Source organism: Chiloscyllium plagiosum, unplaced genomic scaffold (genome assembly GCF_037043375.1).
Source record: "Chiloscyllium plagiosum isolate Xiang-an unplaced genomic scaffold, Cpla_swu_hap1 HiC_scaffold_30, whole genome shotgun sequence".
In the NCBI taxonomy this organism is placed as follows: Eukaryota; Metazoa; Chordata; class Chondrichthyes; order Orectolobiformes; family Hemiscylliidae; genus Chiloscyllium; species Chiloscyllium plagiosum.
The window spans coordinates 17,273,760-17,296,877 of NW_028270168.1; the positions used below are offsets into that span (position 1 = coordinate 17,273,760).

General features: G+C 40.2%; 1 protein-coding gene across 1 annotated transcript in view; it reads right to left on the minus strand.

The window, feature by feature from the left end:
• LOC122563562 (mannosyl-oligosaccharide 1,2-alpha-mannosidase IA) overlaps nucleotides 1-23,118 on the minus strand; it is a 143,940-nt gene that overhangs the window by 99,058 nt on the left and 21,764 nt on the right. The window contains exon 2 of the mRNA XM_043717453.2: nucleotides 13,450-13,546. Coding sequence (XP_043573388.1) covers nucleotides 13,450-13,546 — 97 coding nt within the window. The remainder of the gene's footprint in view (nucleotides 1-13,449; nucleotides 13,547-23,118) is intronic.

Here is a 23,118-nt window from a genome sequence, read left to right on the forward strand (position 1 = left end):
TTAAAGCTCAGAGTGCATTTATTCCCTAGGTGCCTAGCGCATGAAACAGAATCACAAACCAGTTAGATCCAGTCACCTTGCTCTTTGTGTTACTTTGAGATTACAACAGTTTTTCTCAAAAAAGTAGGGGAGGACAGTTGGATTCAGTCATTCAAATGAAGTAGAAAGGGACATTCAAAATTCTGTCATCTCATTTTTCTGCAACCAGTTCCCATTTCAAATTGTCCCAAAGGCAATGGATCCAATTCACTGCATCTATGTTCTATAAGTAGGGACAACTGCACTAAGGATCGATTGGTTGCCTTCTGACTACATTTACAGTAGTAGTTCCAATATTACAGCTGACTCTTCTCTCAATCAATATAGCACTGCTATAAAGGGGGTTCTATCTTTGGATGATTTACAAGTTTCCAGGCCATTAAAACATCTTTAGCCTACAAACAGAAGCAGGCTCATATCAGATGTGGCACATGCTTAGTTTGCTCTCTCTTCCTAGCACATGGCCCCAGGGGAATTTGGAGCAATTGGGATAATATATTTTTCTATCACGTTTCACCTCCAAAGTACCTTGTCCCACGACATATCCAGAAGAGGCTTTAAAATCTAGTAAAGTTATGTCAAATATTACAATGGGTAAGCAGAAAGATCAAAACTAATTCCCTGCAGGTATGAGCACAGGTCAATAATGCTATCAAAATGACGTATACAATGTTGATTTATAAATACCATTGTAGAATAAAAGGGTAAAGAAGTATTGATAAATTCATACGAAGTGCTGATTCAGCAAAATGAAGTCTTAATGCCCAATTTGGAGCATCCAAATTATAAGAAAAGCCATTGACAGCATGCAGAGATTGGGATTTTGCCAGGGATTGTAAAAGTACTGTTTAAGGGAAGTAATGAATATGAAGATTAGATTAAATGAAAGCTTTAAAAAAAATACAAATTTTGATTAGAGAAATAAGTAAAAGCAGCATCCTATAGTTAAGAAGTCACCAATTTTCAAGTCAAGACAAATTCATAGAAATTTCTTTGCACGGGACTTTATAAAAAGGATGGAATACATTCTCACAAGTACTAAGATTACTAACAGAGAAAACCAATTCAGCATTTTAAATATAGAAATACATCACAAATGAGTGAGGAGAAAACTGCAAATTTGGTAAGAGACAGATACAATTTCTTTCATGCTTTAAATTTACATCCCCGGGGTCATACCTGTAAAAATTTGTGATGATGATATAACCAGTTGATTAGCATGAGAGTTTGTGGCAGTTCTTACTACTTAAGTGAATATGAAAGAATGATAGGTGTGGATGATATTATGATTAGGCAGGCAAACAGGAAATCTGATCATATGGGCATACAAATTAGAAGGAGGAGTAAGCCATTGGCCACTTGCAGTTTGCTCAGACAAGATCGTGATTGATTGGACTTGTGGCCTCAACTCCACTTTCCTATTTATCCTTGACATCCTTAGATTCCTTTGCTCAACAAGAATCTATTTTTACTTTAAAATTATTTAATGACTCTGCCCCTATTACTCTCTGGGAAAGAGAGATAGTTGATAATGTTTGAAACTAAAAGAAAGAAAATCCTCATCTTTGTCTTAAATGAGAAGACCCCTTATTTTTAAACTATGTTCTCTAGTTCCAGTCTCCCCCACAAGGGGGACATCTTTTCAGCACATATCTTGTCAAGTTTCATCAGGATCATATGTCTCAATCAGATCATCTCTTATTCTTCTCAATTCCAATGGACACAGGTCTAGTCTTTCTTATCTTTCCTCATGAGATAACTACTTCTTCCCTATTCTAGGTATCAGTTGATTGAAACTTCTCTGAACTGTCTCTTATGTGTATATATCCTTTCTACACAATAGTCCTTTGTAGTTTTGCCATTACCCTATACAACTGCAGCAAAAACTCTTACTTTTATAAAAAGCAAAATACTGCAGCTGGTGGAAACCTGAAAGAGACATGAAAAATACTGGATAAACTCAGCAAGTTTGGCAGCATCTATGAAGAGAAACAGAGTTGACATCTCTACTTTTATATTCCCTTTGCAATAAACACCAACAGTCCAACTGCCTTCCTAAGTACTTGATGTAACTGTACACCAACCTTTTGTGATTGATGTAGGAGGACAGTGAGTACCCTCTGTACCTCAGAATTCCACATTTAAATAAAGCAAACTTTTTATTTCTATTTATCCAGTCAAAGTGGAAGAGATCACATTATCCCACATTATACTCAATTTCCAAATTTTTTGCTCATTCACCTAAGTTGTATCCCTTTTCAGACTAGCATCTTCTCTTGACAGGTTTCTTTCTTACATTCCTTTGTTTCATCAGCAAACATTGCAACAATATATTTGGTCCCGAGCACTATTATTCTGCAGTGTATCAGTTATCACATTCCTCAAACATCCTTGGTTCAAAACAGAGGAGGCAAGGGAACATGGTCTTCGGTGCTAGACTAAGGCTCCAGTCTCCAAGGACAACCAGGTTCAAATTGCACCATTGTCAACTTGCTTAATGAACACGTGCACTTTGGGACATCTGTGTTGTCCCTTTAAAATCCTTCCCTGGTCGTCCAGTATTAGGATTTAGCACACTCATTGCCTCATGCAAGAATTTCAGTCAAGGCATGAGGTATCATGGCTTTTGTGGCATAGTGGTAACGTCCCTATCTCAGGGCAAAAGATCTGGATTAAAGTCTCAGCTGCCCCAGACATCTCTTATAACATGTCTGAACAAGGTGATTAAAAAGACTGCCTTTAAGTCCTTTCAACTAAGTCAATGATATAATTGCAAATAGTTGCGGGCCGAGCATTCCTCCCTGCGGCAACCTCATCTCATTATGCAATCTTGAAAATGATTCCACTTATGCATATCTGACCACATCACAGAACATCTACAAACTGTAAAAAAAAAAAAAAGACCCTGAACTTCCAGTTGCCTACCGCTTCAACACACATCGCTAGACAACATCTGTCTCAGGTTTGCTGTAGTGCTGGAAGAACAGTACCTTATTTTCCACTTGGAAACTCTACAGGCTCTGAATTCAATATTGAGTTCAACAATTTTAGGGCTTAACCACTTTCTCCCATTTCCTTAACCCAACCCCCACACACCAGGCCTTGTTATCACACAGTCTACTATTACACATGAGCCACTGTTAGCCACTAATAGTCTCCAGTGGTCGCTATTCATTTTCCGAGGCTGACCATTATCTATTCCTTTGTCCAGCCAATTGTTCTTCTCTCTTCGGGCTCCATCTTCACTTATTCCTTACTCCTTACCCCCTCCTCCCACCCCCTCTTCTGCATGAAAAACATTTTCCTATCTACCATCAGTTCTGAAGAAGGGTCATTGGATACAAATGTTAACTTTAATTTCTTTCCACGGACACCGACAGACCTGTTGAAATTTCCCAGCAATCTGTTTTGCAATATTTATGCATTTTCTCTGCTTCGTGTTAGCTAAGCAATCCAAATAATTCATTACTCCCATGCCATAAGCATTCATATTGTGAAGGACTCTTTGATGTGGCACCTTGACTTCTGGACATTTATGTACAGAACAGGTTCCCTTTATCCTTAATGTTTGTTACTTCCTCAAAAATTCCAATAAGTTAGTTAAACATGATTTCCCTGAACATTTTAAACTGAAATAAATCCATGAAATCTGACATAATTAGTGATGACTGAATAGCATTTGATGAACATCTGTTCAAAATACAGTGGACAGAATTTTAAAATAGAACAAAGAACCGTGAATACTGAAAATCAAACAAAAAGAGTAGAGTTAACATTTTGAGTCCAGTTACCCTGCTCCAGAGCAGCTTTAGAAGTAGGGTCACTGGACTTGAAACATTAACTGTTATCTCTCCACAGATGCTGCCAGATCCATTGAATTTCTCCAGCAATTTCAGTTTTTGTTTATGGATAGAATCTTAGCACCTTTGGCTAAGTACAAGATATATTGAATATTTTAGAGGGATTTGAGGGATTGAAGGGCGTCATGGTGGCTCAGTGGTTAGCATTGCTGTCTCACAGTGCCAGGGACCCAGGTTCAATTCCTGCCCTGGGCGACTGTTTGTGTGGAGTTTGCACATTTTCCCTGTGTCTGCGTGGGTTTCCTCTGGGTGCTCCGGTTTCCTCCCACAGTCCAAAAAGATGTGCAGGTCAGGTAAATTGGTCATGCTAAATTGGCCATAGTGTTAGGTGCATTAGTCAGGGGTAAATGTAGGAGAATGGGTCTGGGTGTGTTACTCTTCCGAGGGTCAAATGGCCTGTTTCCACACTGCAGGGAATCTAATCTAAGCTAATAATTTCTGCTGAGAGGCCTAGCAGGTTTTCTCGCCAAATCTTAGTAAACTCAATACATTACCTATTCACCCAGCCCCTATGGCACCCCTCCTGTCCAATTCCTGCCCTATCTTACAAATGTCGTTCCCAGAACAACTCATCACACAGGTATACTTGAACTCCCTGGCTTCCCATGCGTCCGTGCCATCTCTAAAAACCTGCTGTGCATTTGGACAACCACTGTCAGTCCAGAACTGTCCTGCAGTTGGTACACAGAGAGGAAACAGTAAAATCGGAGACCTGTGGTGTGGGCAAGAATTTCAAGATTCTGCTGGATGGGTAACTTTGAGATTGGACTTCCTCTTCCACAGGGTCCAACAGTAGAATCCTGAACACTAGATTATGCAACATGGATTTGTGAGAAACAAAGCTCACTCACTTCAATAATTTCAGTCCGAGACCAAAAATCTGAAACAGTGTCATTTATTTGTACACTTGCAAGTGGGTGCCAGGTAAGGCAATGACAAATACACATCAAATCCAACAAACTCTCAAAATTTATACAATTTGAATCCCCATATTTTTTCTTATTTCATAGTTTGCCCCCTCCTCCGCTTACGTCACTCATTTCCTTAAGACTGATCCCACAACTTCTGTTTATCTGGCCTTGTCCGTGACAAATGCCTATCTCTGGCCCCCATAAGGTTGTTTGACGTCATCCTACTGCAGGTCACCACTAGGCATATTCTGTCTTTATCAGCATTTATTCCTCTCCGGAGGCTACTCTGACCTTTATGACCTCTTAAATTAGGGTTTGTTCCTGTGTCCCCATACAAGTGGGAAAACAGATGTTTTTCTTACTGTCTTATCTGTTGCCCATACATCTACCATTGTTCTGTAATCACGTCTCATGCTAACATACTTCCTCTATGTAGTTCCCATTTTTGCTAACTCAGCTCCTAGCTGAGAAACAATCACAGACTAATGTGAATTCATTTACTCTGTATCAGAACTTATAATTGCAGAAATAACATTAATTCACCTACATCCCACAGATTGGAACAGTCTCAGCCATTGGGAGGAATGCCCACTATTGTACAAATGTCAATGACCTTCTTCACTCCACCAGCCTTAAATCTCACCATCATCTGATACCTCACATCACTCTCTCTGCTCACGTACATATCTCCTGCCAAGACCCATGCTATACCGCACATTATTGTAGGCAAAATGTTTTCCACTTGCTCTCAACCACCCCAATCCCTGACATCACAAATACTGAACATCTTTTATGTTGCCTAATCACTCACTCTGAATACATTCCCACCTCCACCAAAAGTAGCAGCTGTGACATCCACTATTATCTGCCTTAATACCTACCTACCTGTCATTTCAGGAGGAAAACAGGCTCACAATAGGGTACAAAAACCAAAGACGAGTGATGGGCTGCCTCATATTTTGCTCTCTTCCATTTACATGCAGAGCATCCTACCTGTAACCACCTCAAGTGGCTGCTTGATTGCTTTCAACCCCCTTGAATGATATCAGAGGTTGCTCTTGACTTATTGTACAGGGACCCACTGACCAAAGGCTATCCCCCTTGACTTTACTGAGGATTGCTGACAAATATGATAACCTTCCTTCGTGTTCAAGCTAAACCACAAAACAAGATAGAAATAATGAGCCTGGTATCTCTGACTGAACAGGCACTGTAAAAAATCAAAGCAATGTAAGACAAAGATACTGTATCTAGATAGTCCTCATTGATTCTGAGCCTATGACAGCAAAAAAGAACCTGGAGATGCAGCTTGGTCCAGACCATGAGCTTGGTGTATACCCCTGAACTCATAATAGTCCTTGCTACTGCATTACAGTGATTGTTGCTGGTGCAGCAATGAAACGCACTAGCATCCTGAGAGTGGATAAGAGATGTGCCATGAGAGTTCTTAGAGGCTGGCACATATCAGATGCTGGTGTCCAAGGAGATGGGTCCATGTGGTTGGTGCTCATTGAACATGCTCAGAGATTTTGAGGCCTGGTACCCCACATGGAGCAACAGTGTGTTCAATTCACAAAGTTCTTACTTAGGATTCCATGTCAAACTTTCTCAATGTCCAGACTGGTGAATTCCAAAGACAGAAAGTCAAATATTAATAAGACAAGTTGGGCAGTCAACAAGCAATTAAGCAAATAATCCCCCTTAATTAGCAACTCGTCACTGCCTACTGACAAACTCACCATACCCCTTGTGAAAAGTATAAAAGATGAGCAAGATGCTGAGATTAGCCTTGCAGACTTCTACCAAAACCTCACCCCAGCTCAGACTTTTATAACGTTCTACAAAATATGACACTTGGGTGCAGTAATTCTTGAGTGAGGTGCTAAAGGAGGTAATCTTGAATAAGCAAAGTATGGTACTTAGGGACTCTGCCATTGAAGCAGTGCGGAGAGAGGTTTACAACGTCACAATTGCTGCCTGAAATCTTAAACCAAAGTCTCTATCTCCACAACAATAACATAAAGGACCTAACAGGACTAAAGATCAGGTAGTTTTCCTTTTCACTTGGTCAGTAGTTATCTAGTATACAACACAGAACAAGTTTGAAGAAGGGTCACTGGATCTGAAATGTTAACACTACTTTGTCACCACAGATGTTGCCAGACCTGCTGAGTTTATCCATCAATTGTTTTTGAATTCCAGCATCCACAGTTCTTTTGGTTTTTAGTTATCCAATGTAGTTCATCTTGCTCACAGCTGCACAAACTTTTGTTTTTCAACAGAGATGTCTCTGATTTATTGTTTTTATCTATGCACACTCCCTTACAGGGGATCTATGGCATATGTCGAAATGGACATGCAACAAAAAGACTCTTCAACCAGATGAAATATACCCCCTGAGGTGCAAAGGCCCAGAATTCTATTCCTCAGTCAGTGTTAGAACTGAAAAAAGACAATAATTGGGACAAGTTTGTCTCACCAGCATAGGATAAGAATGCAGATCGCAAGCACACACCATACACTTCTAATCTATCTAGCCCCACTGCAGAGGCAGATATCCTATCTGCAATTTTCACAGAACTGGGCCAGCTCCTGAATGATTTATGCTTCACAGACAGTTGAAGATGTCATGAACCATTGTCTGGATTTGGCAAGGTTTTGAGGTTTTGAGATCTGACACATCCTTTCCTCGCCCCTTCTATCTGCTCATTTGGAGAAATACATATCAGGCCACCTGTCTCTATTGATACAACTCCCAAGTGTTCTCATTATGAAAGCAAAGATTACTCTATAAATTTTATTATACAGTTATATTTTCTAAAACTTCCTCTTGTAGTTACTGACAAGAGTTGTTAACTAGACAATACATTGCTTTATGCCAGAAATTGTTTCATCTTTAGAATCATAAGGCAGAATCTTATAGGAGTCAGAGCAATATGGCGAAATTTGAGCCAGAATTAGATTAGTGCTGCAAAATCCATCTCGACATCGGGAGCATCTCATTCCACTTATTATGTTTTTCACAAGCGGCATGTGGAGTTTCCCAATAGGCAATGGTGAGTTGCCAATCAGGAAGGGTTATTGTTTGTTAAATGCCTTGTTGATGGCCCAACTCAATTCATTAATATGAGTTTCTATCTTATCAAATTCAAACAAGCTGAAAACGCAAAACAGAAACAAGAGCAGTTACCTAGCTGAGAGAGCTTGTTGCCTGGTCCAAACGACAATTAGGCTGTCAGTAACGAAACTGCAACTTGAGGCACAATTCACGGGTATCCGTTGTATGCACCCAAAGCCCATCCAGCATGTCGAACTCAACCCCATCGTGGCACTTCTCCAACATAGTAGATGACCATTTAGGAGGCACAGAGTCAAACTGCAGGGAGCAATTGCAACTAGCATTGAAAGGCTGTTGCAAGGACACTTTGTGCATGGGAGCAGACTGCTTCTGAGGGGTGCCTGCTTGCTTTAACATCAACGTGCATGCCTGTAGCTACATACCTTGCCATGCTGTGCCTATCAGCATATTAGACCAAGAGCAAGGCAGGCAGCTGCAAAGACAAGGAGCACTTAACTCAGGAGAAGGTCATTATCTCTCAGGACCCCTCTGGACATGTGGAATGTGCAGGAGGCCCATAGATTTTCAGTCCTTCTCTATTTGCTTAGAAATGTGCGAGGTGCAGTACCAACACTGGCTCCATATGGACACTGTGATAGAATACTGCCAAATACTGGAGGGCTGTAGGAGTGTTTCTCCCAGTGGCTGTGAATGTCACTGCCACTCTGAACTTCTGCACGACTGGCTACTTCCAATGAGCAACAGATGACCAATGTGGGATTTTTCAGTCATGCACCCACAAATGCATCAAGATACTGACTGATGTCAACTGTGTAAAGTCACAAAGATTCACTTTATTCTTTAATGATGATGCCAGTGCTGTAGTCTAGGTAGCAGACTCTAGGAACGTAGTGGAGTTCGCCAGGTATAGGTCCCATCAATTGCACTCATGCCACTGAAAGCTATATCACATTGGCGAACTTATCTACAGGAAGATGTTTCTCTCCATTTACACATGATGATCTATAATCACTCATCACTTCCCAGGTTTGTATGCCCACTACTCTGGCAGCTGCCACAACTCCTGCATTCTGAAGCATTCACTAGTGTCTGGTGCATTTGAGGGTCCAGGTGTTTGATAAGACTGGCTATGGGGAACAAAAGCTACCAACAGCAATTATGGCTCATAACAGCATTGTGCAATACCTGACTGATGTGGAGTGCAGGTTTAATGCCACCAATGCCTTGACCAGGGCAGTGATGGGTGCTGACAGATGGGACTTGATTGGGTTGGGACATCTGGTCGGCATGGACAGGTTGGACCGAAGGGTCTGCTTCCATGCTGTACATCTCCATGACTCTATGACACTGTTGAAGAGGAGGCTGTCATTATCCATGACAGAGCTCAGTGGCACCGTACTCTGCAAGCCAGAAAGAAACTCACTGACACAGACTTCCAACAGATGAGTAATGGGTGCAACACACTAATTGTGGACTGAAAAATATTCATCGATCATGACCCAAAATCTGGTTTGCACTATTGGGGCAAACTTCAGTTTCTATTGATTTTATTTGCATACTGATGCATCCAATTACCTGCCTGCATTTGATGTTCCCCTACTACACAATGATAAACTGCAAGTGGGCATTGGGGATAGGGCTGTGCTGACTTAGACAGATATTCAGACAGATGCAGCTACAGGTAGATAAGTGTGAGATGTAATGGTTATACAGCAAACTGAGAAAAAGGGGCTTGTATGTGTGAGGGGAAGTCAGCCATGCTGTATGCTCACCATTGGAGTGCAGCTTTGTGGCTGATAAGCCTTGACATTGCTGGGAAGAGGTGATGTTAGATTGCTAACATTTGCCCAGCTGCACAGCAACCTTTCAAAAAATGGTGCAAGGACAAGGGTGCTTTAGTGTATCTCCAAGTGGCAACTTGTTCTGGGAATGGTACATGGTAAAAAGGGGCTGAAATCAGATGTAGCGAATGCTAGAGGGGTGGAGTAGTTAATGAAGTGATTTCAGCCAGATATGGTGTGAAAACTCACTAGACCATGTGACAAAAAGTCTCCCAAAAATCTGGCATAATTTGGAGTCTGCCAAAAAGTAAAATGTAAAATTCAGCCACAGGCTCTTTGAAAGAGCTATCCAATTCATCTCATTCTCCGACTTTCTAATAATAGTCCTCTAGTTTTCTGCCCTTGGAGTCAATGTATTCAATTACCTTCTAAATACCTTCTTGAACTTGTTTACAAGTTTTTACACAATTTTTTCAGATGGCGCATTCTATATCATAATTTTTAACATTTAAAAACAAGGACTCCTCAATTCGCTTGTGGTTAATTTACCAATTACTGTAATTCCCTTGGTTTTGATCCTTCAGCCATGAAAAATAGCTTCTCCTTATTAAATTTTATCAAATCTCTTCATGATTCTGAGCTTCTGTATTAAATCTCCCTTTAACCTTCGTCAATTTAACAAAAACAATCCTCGCTTCTCTCATCTCCACGTGTAGCTGCATTCTTTATTTCTGGTATTATTCCAGTAAGTCTCTTCTGCAGCCTCAGGAAGGCCTTGACATTTTTCAACCCTGGTTCAATAAAGAGAGTGCAGGATGATGTGCCAGGAGCAGCACCAGACATGCCTAAAAACAGGATGTCAACTGTGCTTTTATTTCAGATTTCCAGCATCCACCGTATTTTGCTTTCAATTAATCCACTGGCTTGATGACAATGATAGAATGGGGGATATGCTGGTGAACGAAGTTACAATCTGTGTTTGAATTCTGCTGCTGCTGCTGATAGCCCATAATACCTCATGACTGTTCAGTCTAGATTTGCTACATCTGTTTTAAATCTACCCCATTCAAAAGTACCTAAAGAGTATCTTCAGCAGAAGGCAGAACATGTTCTTAATAAAGGTTGCCACTCCTACAAATAATATGGACCCACGCATCTGCGGCAGTTAGATTGGGGAGAATGAGGTCAAGTACTATTTTCCCCTTTGATGGTTACCTCAAGAGATACTAGACTGTATCTTTAGCAAGTACATCCTTCAGGAATTGACCAAGTCGGTCGGTAGAGGCACTACTGAGCCATAGTGATGGACATTCTTGCCACCCTCAATACATCCTTCCAAGTGCCATTTAACATGGAGAACAGATGCATCAGCAGACTTGGGGTGATAGGTGCTAATCAGCAGGAGGTTTCCTTGCCCATTTTTGACCAGATGCCATAAGATTCCAATGGGTGACTCCAAAAGCTACTCTCTCCTTGTGGTATACCACTGTAACACATCCTCTGCCGGCTCTACCCTCTCAGTGGGACTGAATGTCTGCGTGTGACAGCTATGGTTGAGAATGTCTTGGAATATCTATGTCAGACTGTTGCTTGATTAGTCTGTAATTCAGTCCTCTTAATTTTGGCACAAACACCCAAATGTCACGAAGGAGGACTTGGCAGGGTTGACAGGGATGTGTGTGCCATCATAATTTCTGATGCCATGACCGATGCTGGATAGTACATCCAATTTCATTTCTTTTATCAGATTTTGTAGCAGTGAGATACAACTGAATGGCTCACTAGGCCACCTGGAGTCACATGCGAATCAGACCAGGTAAGGATAGCAGAGTTTCCTTCTCCAAATGCCACTAGAATGACATGGGTTTTTAATGACAATCCACGATGATTTCATTGTCAGTACTGGGTTAGTTTTTAAGTTCAGATTGATTAATTACATTCAAATGTCACTATCCATCATGGTGAGATTTGAACCTATGCCCCAAGAGCATTTAGTCTAGTTTTCTGTACTGCTAGCCCATTGGCAATATCGGTACATCACCATGCCCTGTCATTCCCGATCAAAAGGGGAATCTTCTCTAAGACTATAGGAGGGAGTTCTGCAGTGCAGTAGATGCTGTGATAGAGATTGCAATCTCTTTGATGAGGAAGCGATAAATGGTTGTTGGCTAGATAAGCTTATGGATAGAAAAGTATCTGCAGAAAGGTTTTTTAAAAATTTTGACCAGGGATTTATAAAGAACTTAAATCATACTGTAATTCTTATTCAGAATGTCAACTGGCAAGATTTAACCTTCAGTTCTGCACTCCATCAGTCCTTTTAACCATAAATCAATCTACCATTTGGAACAATTGCAATCAGCCTTGTAGGGTCTCTAGAAGGATTTGCTAGGAGATTGCAAGTATATTCTCCTGAGAGTTGATTACATGACTAGGTATCCCTCAAATAATATGGCATCAAAAATGTTGCCAATTAATCATAAAGGTGTTTTTCAGAGTAGGAATTCTTGGAGAGATTTTCATAGGTCTCACATTAATTATGATCTGTATGCATTAAGACAAGATTAATATTCAACGAAGCTTAGTGCATCATTCCTTGACTGATGAGAGTGATACAGTGTTTCAATAATACTTTGAAAAATATGTTTAAAAGAGTAGTAGACAGGATGCCAAGAACAGGGGTGTCTTATTACCGTAAGTAATGTTTGCAATTCAGAAAGTTCCACAGGTCTCTGGGGATTTTCACATTTGAAGCTTTCTTATGGGAAACAACCCCATGGTCTTCTAGATGTTAAGGAAGAATGGGAAGAAATCATTAGCCCTCTTGGAATGTGCTGGAACACATCCTGAAAATAAGGGAGAAGTAGAAGTAGTCACTCCTAAGGGAATGCTTGAAAAAAAAAGGCCCAGAAAAATAATGGCTATATTATAATAGACAGCACACAGCAAGGGAGTTCAATCAGGACAAATGAGTTTTGCTTCTTGTTCTAACACCCAGCAGCTCAGTGAAAGGGCCTATTTGAGATTGTAGATTCTGAAAGGCCAGTAAAACTACAAAAGTGGTCAGCTTGCAAGACGATGGAAGAAGCAGAACTATATAATCTTCTGAAACTAAAGAAAGCGCAGGAGACCCTTGGATTGGAGATGAATCTACTTTTTGAAAGAAAGGCTCAAGAAACCAGGATGCAACATTTGGCCAAGGCAATAGCAGCACAGCAGTGACTAAGACTGCTTAAAAAATGTGGTTGAAAGAAACAGCAAAACTGTTAGTCCAACAGTGCTTTGCAAGACAAGACCTGAGGGCTGGACGCCTTTAACAAACACTGCTCAAAAGGATGGACTGGGTTTCTTCCAAAATTTGGGAATTCATTTTTAAAATCATAATTTTAGTTCTAATTCTTTTAGTAATTGCATTTTTCTCTTCAAACCAAAAAGTGGTTCCATTAACTCATCCTCAATACTACATACTGGTCCATTATCACCTTACCTCTGCCCACTGATTCCATTATACACAGCCATCCCATCCACATTGGTTTAATTATGTCCCCAACCTGAGCCCAGTTCTAATATTATCCCTGCTTTAGTCTGTACACTTTACTGAACATGAAAATTACATAACAGATTGACTATGAATTATAATCTTCAAAGCTTTTCACTAAAAGGACTGATGTATATTCAGCTTTTATTTAATTGACTGCAATTTTCTTATATTAATAGACATACGAACTGTTTTGACAATACCTCTGTGCTACAGAGTAATTATTTCACAAATTACTCACCAAATAAACCACTTGCATGTCCACTCTTCGACAAGGGTTTGAGCTCATTGGTCCCCCATGCATATTGTCTGTAGTTATCCCAAGCAAACTTCATCATCTAGGGACCAAGAAAACAATTAAATAGTTATTCCTGCTCTGTATTTGGTAGATACAACATGGCCAGAAATGATAGAAGAAATGCAAAAGGTAATTGTGAATTTCAGTAGATATAAACATTTATATTGGAAATGCATTAATAGTGATCTACAATGAAATCAAGCTCAGATCTAAAAGTGAATTCCAAAGAATCAATGAAGCAGAGACTGGAAGATGCATTTTAAACCAGTTCTTCCTTGATTCTGTAATTATTTCCAATTCTTGGACAGATTTACTCTTGGCAACTCCCTTGGCAATAAGGAATTCCAACATCAAGACTTAAATGAATGGAAATGTTTTGCTTACATTTTTTCCTTAAATACCACAACAAATTTAAATTTACAATGCTTCCTCCATCAACATAAGGAAATAGGAAATCAGTGGGGCTTTTCTCAACTCTACTCTGATCTTTTTGCTGGCATCCAGTGAGATACAGTTTGCCACATGTGTCCCTTGGCTACAAGGATCCAGACTGACTTCACTGTTTAGTGCATAGCTATTAGAAGCATGCCACTTGAGGAGGATCACAAAACCTTAATTGAAGAGCAGCATTTTAAGGTCTTAAGGGAGGAGAGGGAGAGATTTAGTTATCAAATCCCAAACCTCAAGGCCTACATGGCTGAAAGCGTGGTTGCCAATCATGGATGAAGAAAGTGGGAGATCACAAGAATTCAGAGTTGCAGCAATATAAAGTTCTCAGTGAATTGTTGATTACAGAGATGGGGTGGGCTAGATCAGGCTAAAGAAGACATGGATTACTTCACCACAGTTTGGGTGGACCTGGTAGTGGAAGGTATGGTCACAAAAATAGGTGTCCATGGGTGCAGGTTGTCACACATGTACTAAGTTTCCAATTTCACAATGATGTTAATGCATGTAAATTAGCTAAAATTAGGGCCACATTTTCAAGTGAACAGACATTCTGGGGGAATTGGGGAAAAGGTATCGATAGCTGAACAGCTGTATAGTCTAAAACAGTCAGGAAGATTAACTCCAAGTGATTGCGCTTAGTGGGCATGATTACAAGAGAGGGCAGAATTGTTGCTCGTAAGAAAATATTGAAAGCACACCGAAAGGTTCCTTTGAGAATGCTGGCAAGACACAAAGAGATCAGTGGGATTACCCAAAGAGGGAGTCAAGCTGGGACAGCAGTTAGAGTTCAGGCTGTAAAGACCACATCTATTTATTTTTCCTTTATTTTTGAATGTGAACTCAAATAAGAACAGAACTGTTTTAAAACCAAGGGCTATGAAAGGAATTGCTTCACTTTTAAAAACAAATTACTGGAACTCATCGAGTGTCATATTTGCACTGCTGTTTTTCAAATAGTTGAACAGGAGAGATAAGATGGTATGGAACAGGGGTGTGCTTGCAGAGTAAGTTCAATCAGCAACAGCGCAATAATTGTGACCGGTTGTGGATACCATAGATTATCAGCCTGACACAAGGAATTGAATAGCCTCCAACCATAAACCAATGATCTCTTCCTAACCAAACAATCTTCTGAACAATAAATCTTCTGCAAATTAAAGGGGGAAATATGGGAATTATTTTTTGCTTTATCTTCGAGAATCAAGCAAAGCTTCAGGAGACCTGAAACGATCTAAATGTTAGTATGGCCTCTTTTTTAATAATAAATCTAATGAAATCCATAGCCTCGTGATCCTTAACATGAAAAATCTTAAGTGTCATTTTTTGTCCACGTCTCCTCTTGTAGATTCAACTGCTGAAAATATAATTTGCTTCCATCTACTGTTTCTCCTTTTATAATATTAAATGCTATCAAATAATTCCTGAATTTCTTCTGTTTGAATGAAAATACGGGCATCGATGCAAAGACTGCACATTTCACATCTCTTATAAGGCTGGTTTTCAAATAATTTGAGGAAGCTTTGAATTGCTAAGTTTTGGGGCTTGAGCAGAGATCATCTGTTGGTTTCACACCCAAAGTTGCAAAAAGGTTAATCGGAAAGGCAGTCCTTACTTCAGCCTTTCCTAATAAAGATAGCATGATGCCATGATCCATTAATTATATCTGAAAAATACCAATTATACTGTTCAAACAGCAAGCAAATATTCTGTAATGGTAGATATGAAATTGGGATAGAAGGACTGGTGTTGAGTGTGGGGTGCTGGAAAAGCACAGCAGGTCAGGCAGCATCGAAGGAGCAGGAAAATCAACGTTTTGAGCAAAAAAGTTCAAATGATACAGTCCACTTAAACTTTGGAATATCATCAAAAAATTACACTCAAGAATTCAGGCATGTCATGCCCTTCCATTAACATGCATATGTTTTAACCTATGGAACTGCATATTTCTCCTGATTAGAAATATATTTTGGCTATAAGTTCTCATTCTTGGCAAAAAACAATGGTCTCAGGCAATAACTTGAATTTTGCAAGTTGTCTTTCATAACTCCTGAAATAGTCCAATAAATAGTCCAACAAACAAAAGATAAAAAGGCAAAAATTCATTTACTTGGTAACAAACAAATTACGGACACAAGTATTACATTTGGCAACTATGTTGTGTATTGAACACTAGTTAGAATTCTAAAACAAAAAGAGACATTGCTGAAGCAGCCCAAAAGATCCAGTGTTCCTTCTAACGAAAGGTTCCTAAATAGTTTTCACATATAGCACCTACTATTTACTAGGTTCAATGCAGCAAATAATTTTGTAAATTTAGTTTCACAATTGTTCCTGAACCTGACCAGTTGTCAATAATTTTCTGTCAAGGCATTTTTGGCTCTCAGTTTATGTTTATCTATTGCACTGAACTAATGTTTTGAAACCTCAGCAATTTTTTGCGCTTCGAAGTATTGATTGACTCTTTCGCCATCATCCACACTTTTGGTCCCTTCTTGAATATGATTGGCTTTCATGAAAAGCCATTTTTTTGACACTGAGCAGAAAGAATTAAAATGTACTCAGCTGTAGAGAACTGATACCTTCTGTTTTTAATGTTTACCATGTTATACTCTGTAAACATGAACACATCATTTCTGCTGGAAATGAGCCACACGATCAAAGGGAAACAAATAATTTCAATTAACATTTGATTTGCTGGTTTAAAGTTGAAGTTCGTTGCATCCAATTTTTGGGTATCATCCAGTTTCAGACTACAACTGCAACCGTTCTAAAAACACATAAGAGTTTGGAAAAGTGAACCCTACATTCCTATTTTCCATAATGCAAAGGTCTATATGAAGGTCAAATCTGTAAATGCTCCCCAACTATTGTGCTGAAATGCTCAGTAATTTCTGGCAGTTCAAACAAATTTCCAATATAATACAACTATAAAGTCTCCAGCTGCTGAGAATTATGGCTTAATTTACTGATCTTATTTTGAAATGGGTATGATTTTTTATTTTGGTTAAAAGGTTAGTCATCCATTAGAAATTTCAAATGCTGCAGGAAAAATATAGCAATGTTTAAATTGACTCATCAAGAAAACACATTGTGGTATATGAACGGTATTCCCATTTTAAAAAATACAATATGCAGTTTCCATTGCAATTGTGGACAAGTGCTTGCAGACAGGAATGCACACATCACAAATGTGATAGGTATTATACCACAAGAGGCGGCCATTTAATCAAGTCTACACTGACACTTTTGAAAAACAATCCAGTTAGCTCCACTCCTCTGTTCTTTCACCAAATTCTTGTCATTTCTCCTTCTTGAAATATTTATCCAATCCCCACTGAAGGTCACTATTGAATTGTTTTAAACAATATCCATCGTACCGGACAATGCATGCCAACTCTTAACCACTCATTGAGTATACATCATATAAATTCAATTGCATTTTTCCAAGATAAACTAGAACAGACTTAAAAGTTTCATGTACATACCATCAAAATATCAAGTGTGCAGAGAAAATAATCATGAAGGTTAATGGACACTGATCTTTGGAGGACAAAAAAAAATTATGCTACAGCTATATTAACTACGGGAGTACTTCAAGAAGTGCCATACTTTAAGCAGCAGGTATTAGCATGTGAGGGCAATGTAGATTTATCAAAATGATCCCTACCCATGCTCTATGATTTCGATTATGAGCAAGTTAATTAAGGTTGTGCTGCACAGAATTTAAATTAACAAAGTGCCTTGATCAAAAATTTCAAGCAAAAACAAAGAATGAAATAAATTTTTAAAATCTTAAAACAATATGCCAGTTCCTGGTTGACAATTACTCTCCAGGCATTTTCCATGGCAATATCTCTACCAATCAGAATCCACTTGCAAACTAATCAGCATTCTCATACAATACAATGTTGGTTTTCCCCTTAAATCGATTTCTTTGCAAATTGTTCTGAAGAGTGCAAGAAAAGCATTCAGCAAAATGTGATTGTTAAAGCAAGTTTTAATTGACCTGTTAAGATGTTATGACACACCACAACAAATAGGCTTCAACCCTGAATTTTTAGCCTAGGGACACACGACTGACCCACAAGAACTGCTAAACTCTTACTTTCACATTTGCATGAAAAACAATTATTCACTACAAATGCTAACTTTTTCTGGGCATTAAATCCATTTTGTATCCATTCTGCTTCTGCAGACTTTATTTTAGGAGTTTTAATTTTTGTTAAGAAACCTATGATGATATTTCATCAACTGTTTTGAAAACTCCATACACACATTATTCATCCTGTTAACTCATCAAAAACTCAATCCAGTTAGTCAAACATAATTTGCCCATAAACAGCCAGTAATTTTTCTCTTGGATTTGTAGTGATTCTGCTTAAAAATGTGTTGCTGGAAAAGCGCAGCAGGTCAGGCAGCATCAAAGGAGCAAGAGAATCGACGTTTCGGGCATAAGCCCTTCTTCAGGAATGAGGAGGGTGTGCCAAGCAGACTAAGATAAAAGGTAGGGAGGAGGGACTTGGGGGAGGGACGTTGGGAATACGATAGATGGAAGGAGGTTAAGGTGAGGGTGATAGGCCGGAGAGGGGGTGGGGGCGGAGAGGTCGGGAAGAATATTGCAGGTCAAGAAGGCGGTGCTGAGTCTGAGGGTTGGGACTGAGATAAGGTGGGTGGGGAAAATGAGAAAGCTGGAGAAATCTGCATTCATCCCTGGTGGTTGGAGGATTCCTAGGCGGAAGATGAGGCGCTCTTCCTCCAGGCGTCGTGTTGCCATGGTCTGGCGATGGAGAAGGCCAAGGACCTGCATGTCCTTGGCAGAGTGAGAGGGAGAGTTAAAGTGTTCAGCCACGGGGCGGTTGGGTTTGTTGGTGCGGGTGTCCCAGAGGTGTTCTCTGAAACGTTCTGTAAGTAGGCGGCCTGTCTCCCAATGTATAGGAGGCTACATCGGGTGCATTGGGGAGACAGGCCACCTATTTGCGGAACACCTCTGGGACACCCGCACCAACCAACCCAACCGCCCCATGGCTGAACACTTTCACTCCCACTCCCACTCCGCCAAGGATATGCAGGTCCTTGGCCTTCTCCATCGCCAGACCATGGCAACACGACGCCTGGAGGAAGAGCGCCTCATCTTCCGCCTAGGAATCCTCCAACCACAAGGGATGAATGCAGATTTCTCCAGCTTTCTCATTTCCCTTTCCCCCCCACCTTTTCTCAGTCCCAACCCTCAGACTCAGCACTGCCTTCTTGACCTGCAATCTTCTTCCCGACCTCTCTGCCCCCACCCCTCTCCAGCCTATCACCCTCACCTTAACCTCCTTCCACCTATCGTATTCCCAAGTCCCTCCTCCCTACCTTTATTCTTAGCCTGCTTGGCACACCCTCCTCATTCCTGAAGAAGGGTTTATGCCCGAAACGTCGATTCTCCTGTTCCTTTGATGCTGCCTGACCTGCTGCACTTTTCCAGCAACACATTTTTAAGCTCTGATCTCCAGCATCTGCAGTCCTCACTTTCTCCTTTGTAGTGATTGTAACAAAGTCAGCCAGGTGGACCTCATACAATGAATCTGAAGACCTCCTCGTGGCAAGTGGAATGAGTACATGAGTTGCAGGGTATTCCCATGGAAGTGGACACCCTCACTAATCGGACTAAGCTTAGGGGAACACCACATACATAGCCTCACTCAGGACATACCCTGAGCAAAGGGACTCTAGGTCAGTCTACAGCAACAGTTAAATTGCTTTGCAACATTCAAACCAGAACCAAAATAAACATCTGGTTAAATGGTCACCCAGCTCTAATGGATATCAATATCAGCATGACTATTTCGTTAATCACAGAACTAGTCTTTAATAAATTTCCCTCTGGACTCCAATTCTTAGGTTTGCGCAAGACCACAGCTAGATAGAGAATCTATACTGTGAAACCTTGACAGATTAAGGGTACAACTTTGATATCATTCTCTAATGAGAAGCAGCTGGTTCTATTACTACAGATTGTAGTAAAAGGCTTGGACCCAAGCTTGGTGGGGGGAAATTGGTTGGAAAAGATTCATCCAGACTGGATCAACATTTTTTGAGAAGATAGCTGTCCAAATGAAGTCCTAATTACATACCTGGATGTTTTTTAGGAAGGTCTAGGGACTATTGAAGAAGCTAAGGCACCTTGCATGTTGACCAGGAAGCAACTCTATGATTCTGCAAGGCACACCCAGCGCTATTTGCCTTATGGGCAAAAGTGGAGGCAGAAAATCAGAAGGCTGGAAAGTGAAGGAATCATCACCAGTCCAGTTTGCAGAATGGGTACTCAAGTTTGCAGTACTGACTGTGAAGCTGTTAGGTTAGTTCACCTTTGTGGGAATTTTAAACAAAACAGTAAAATGCTAATCACAACTGGATAATTACACAATCCCTCGCATAGAGGATGTACACACAAAGCTGGCGTGGGGGTCTGATCTTCATGAAGCTGGATATGAGCCTTGCTTACTTGCAATTGTGGTTAGATAAAGATCCCCAGAAGTATGCTAAAATTAATAGCCATAAATATTTGTAGCAATATATGATGCTGCCATTCTGGGTATCGTCAAATTTTTTAAGCGGACAATGGAGAACATTTTTGTTACAAAGCACAGGTTGACCACCACCCACATCCCCCCCATCCCTGCCAAGAGCTGAATGCCCAAAAGGAGCACCTTGTCTCAATCTGTTATAGGTGGTCAAATGAAATGAAATCCTTTCACTCATGCTACAACCAACAAGTAACAATTTATTTAGCTAACTCTAATAGTGAACAATTTAACAGAACTACTAACAAACCGACCAAATCCCCTCTATGTACTAATTATTCCCTACTCACACGAAATTCTAATGGTATGCTGTTCCAATCAAATACAAATCTCACTTAAATGACAAAACAATAGAATTTAGTCTCTCAAAACTACAGCTAGGATAAGTCTTCCAGAATGCTCCTCACCCTCTCCGATGATACTCCACTAGGAACACCTTTCTCCATTGAATGCTGATAAGTGAAATGCCTCTGTCAAATTCGTCTATCAGGAATATTGGTTAAGAGTGCTGTAGAACCTTGTGGATGGTACTTAATCAGAGCTTTAAGATTTCTGAGAGAGTCAGATATTTACTCTTCAGATAGCAGTGCACTCTCAGCAATTTTCAAAAACATTCTTATGTACCCTTGATAATTGTCAATTTTGTTATGAGGATTGGTTCTAGGGAGTTAAAACCATCAGATTTAATTTTTTTTAAATATCTAAGGGTTCGATTTAAATGGATTGGCTAAACTTTAAAAGACTTGTTGTCTTGGTAAAAATGTTGCTCAGTTGTTTGATAATAAAAATGTTTCAATTCAGGTGCTCTCTGTGCACCTGCACTTTAAACTGCTGTTCAGACATCCATTTTAACTTTAAGCACTGAAAAAATGCTATCTTTTAAAGGAACCATGCAATGCTTTCCCTCATTTTACACAAACCAACTTTGTAACATTTTATAAGCTTTACCCCCTAGGTCGCCATTTAGCGAGATAATGTGCTAATAACAGGGAATATGGAGCACTTAGAGAATTTGAATATGGTCCTTAGATGTTTCTCCCCGAAAGGGAAAAACACGTGATCTAGACACCCAAGTGACTTCCTTGGGATACAAAGCTGACAAGATCGGGTTATATCCATTGGAAGTTAACTTGAGGGCAATCAAATGTGCCTTGGCGCCCATGCTTGTATCAGAGTTTAGGTCTTTCCTTGGGCTGATGAATTATTATGGTAAGTTCAGGCATTACTTGGCTTCCACCTTGGCTCCTTTACATCAATTCTTAAGCAAGGATCAGCCTTGGAAACGGTCGCGTAGACTTGTCATAGGTTCCAAGGAAGTGAAGAAACAGTTATCACCCTCGAAAGTGTTGCCACACTATGATGCTAAGCAAAATTTGGTATTGACATGCAATGCCACATCATATGGCATCGGGGTAGCATTACCTCAAAAGGTGGCCCAATAGAGAGAAGTGTCCAATAACATATGCCTCCAGGACTTTGACTAGTATACAGCATAAATACGCTCAGATAGAGAAGGCAGGTTTGGCAGAACTAGTTGAAACCTATATCTTTGCAGATGTAAATTTCAAATAAGAGACCACAAACCCCTGCTAGGTTTACTTAAGCAAGACAAGGCAGTCCCGCCAGCAGCATCAGGCCAAATTCAGCAGTGGGTTCTAATACTAGGTGCATGTAATTACAAATGTTAACATTATTCAAGAGGCCAAGTAGCAATTGTAGATGTCTTGACTCCTTTAAGTGTTGGTCACAGGCGACAGGCCATCGTTTACCAGCAGAGAATTTGAGTATTTCCTAAAATCGAATGGTGTCCAATATAAAAGGACAGCTCCATACCGCGAATCATCCAACAGTGGCAAAAACAGCAGTCTAAACTTTGAAGGCAGGCTTAAAGGAACAGCTACAGCTTCACTCAAAACCAAACTGTCCTTGTTGCTATTTGATTATAGAACCACCCCTCAAGAAAATACAGGAATCGCTCTAGCAGAGTTACTCATGGGGATCTTCCCAGATCAAATGGCATCAGGAATGCAGATGCTGGACAGAAGACTCCACTAAGCAAGAGAGACAATTTACTTCAGGGAATGAAGTTTGGTACAGGAACCACAAGAAGGGCCCTGCATGGATAAGGTGCATGGTCCAGTGACATGTGACAATGATGCTGCTCCTCTAACAAGGTTATTCTGTTCTTGGTTTTTTTTTCCCAGAAGGGTCATAAACACAGAGTTACCAAGAGGTTTGGCTTGGATGGGTTTTAGGGCCAATTTGATTATGGCTAACAGATATTGCCTCAGATAAAACGCCTTCAAGTTTTAAAGAAAAACACTTGTACAATGAATGGGAAGAGGCCAGTTCTCCCAGCTCACTTTTTCTCTGGTTTGGTTTTAGCAAGCAGTCAGAATTGGGGCTGCTAGTCTAAGAAACAGCTACATGGAAGAAGGTGTTCCATGCTGAATCTCTCTGCCATCTCTCTCTCTAAGACCCTGTGTTTGATTTTAACTATTTTTGCTGAGGGGTGTTTATGGGGACTGTTGGAAGTATCATTAAATTGGGATAATCTGTTGGGTTTTCGGTAGGTTAAGTTATTCTACATTCTGTC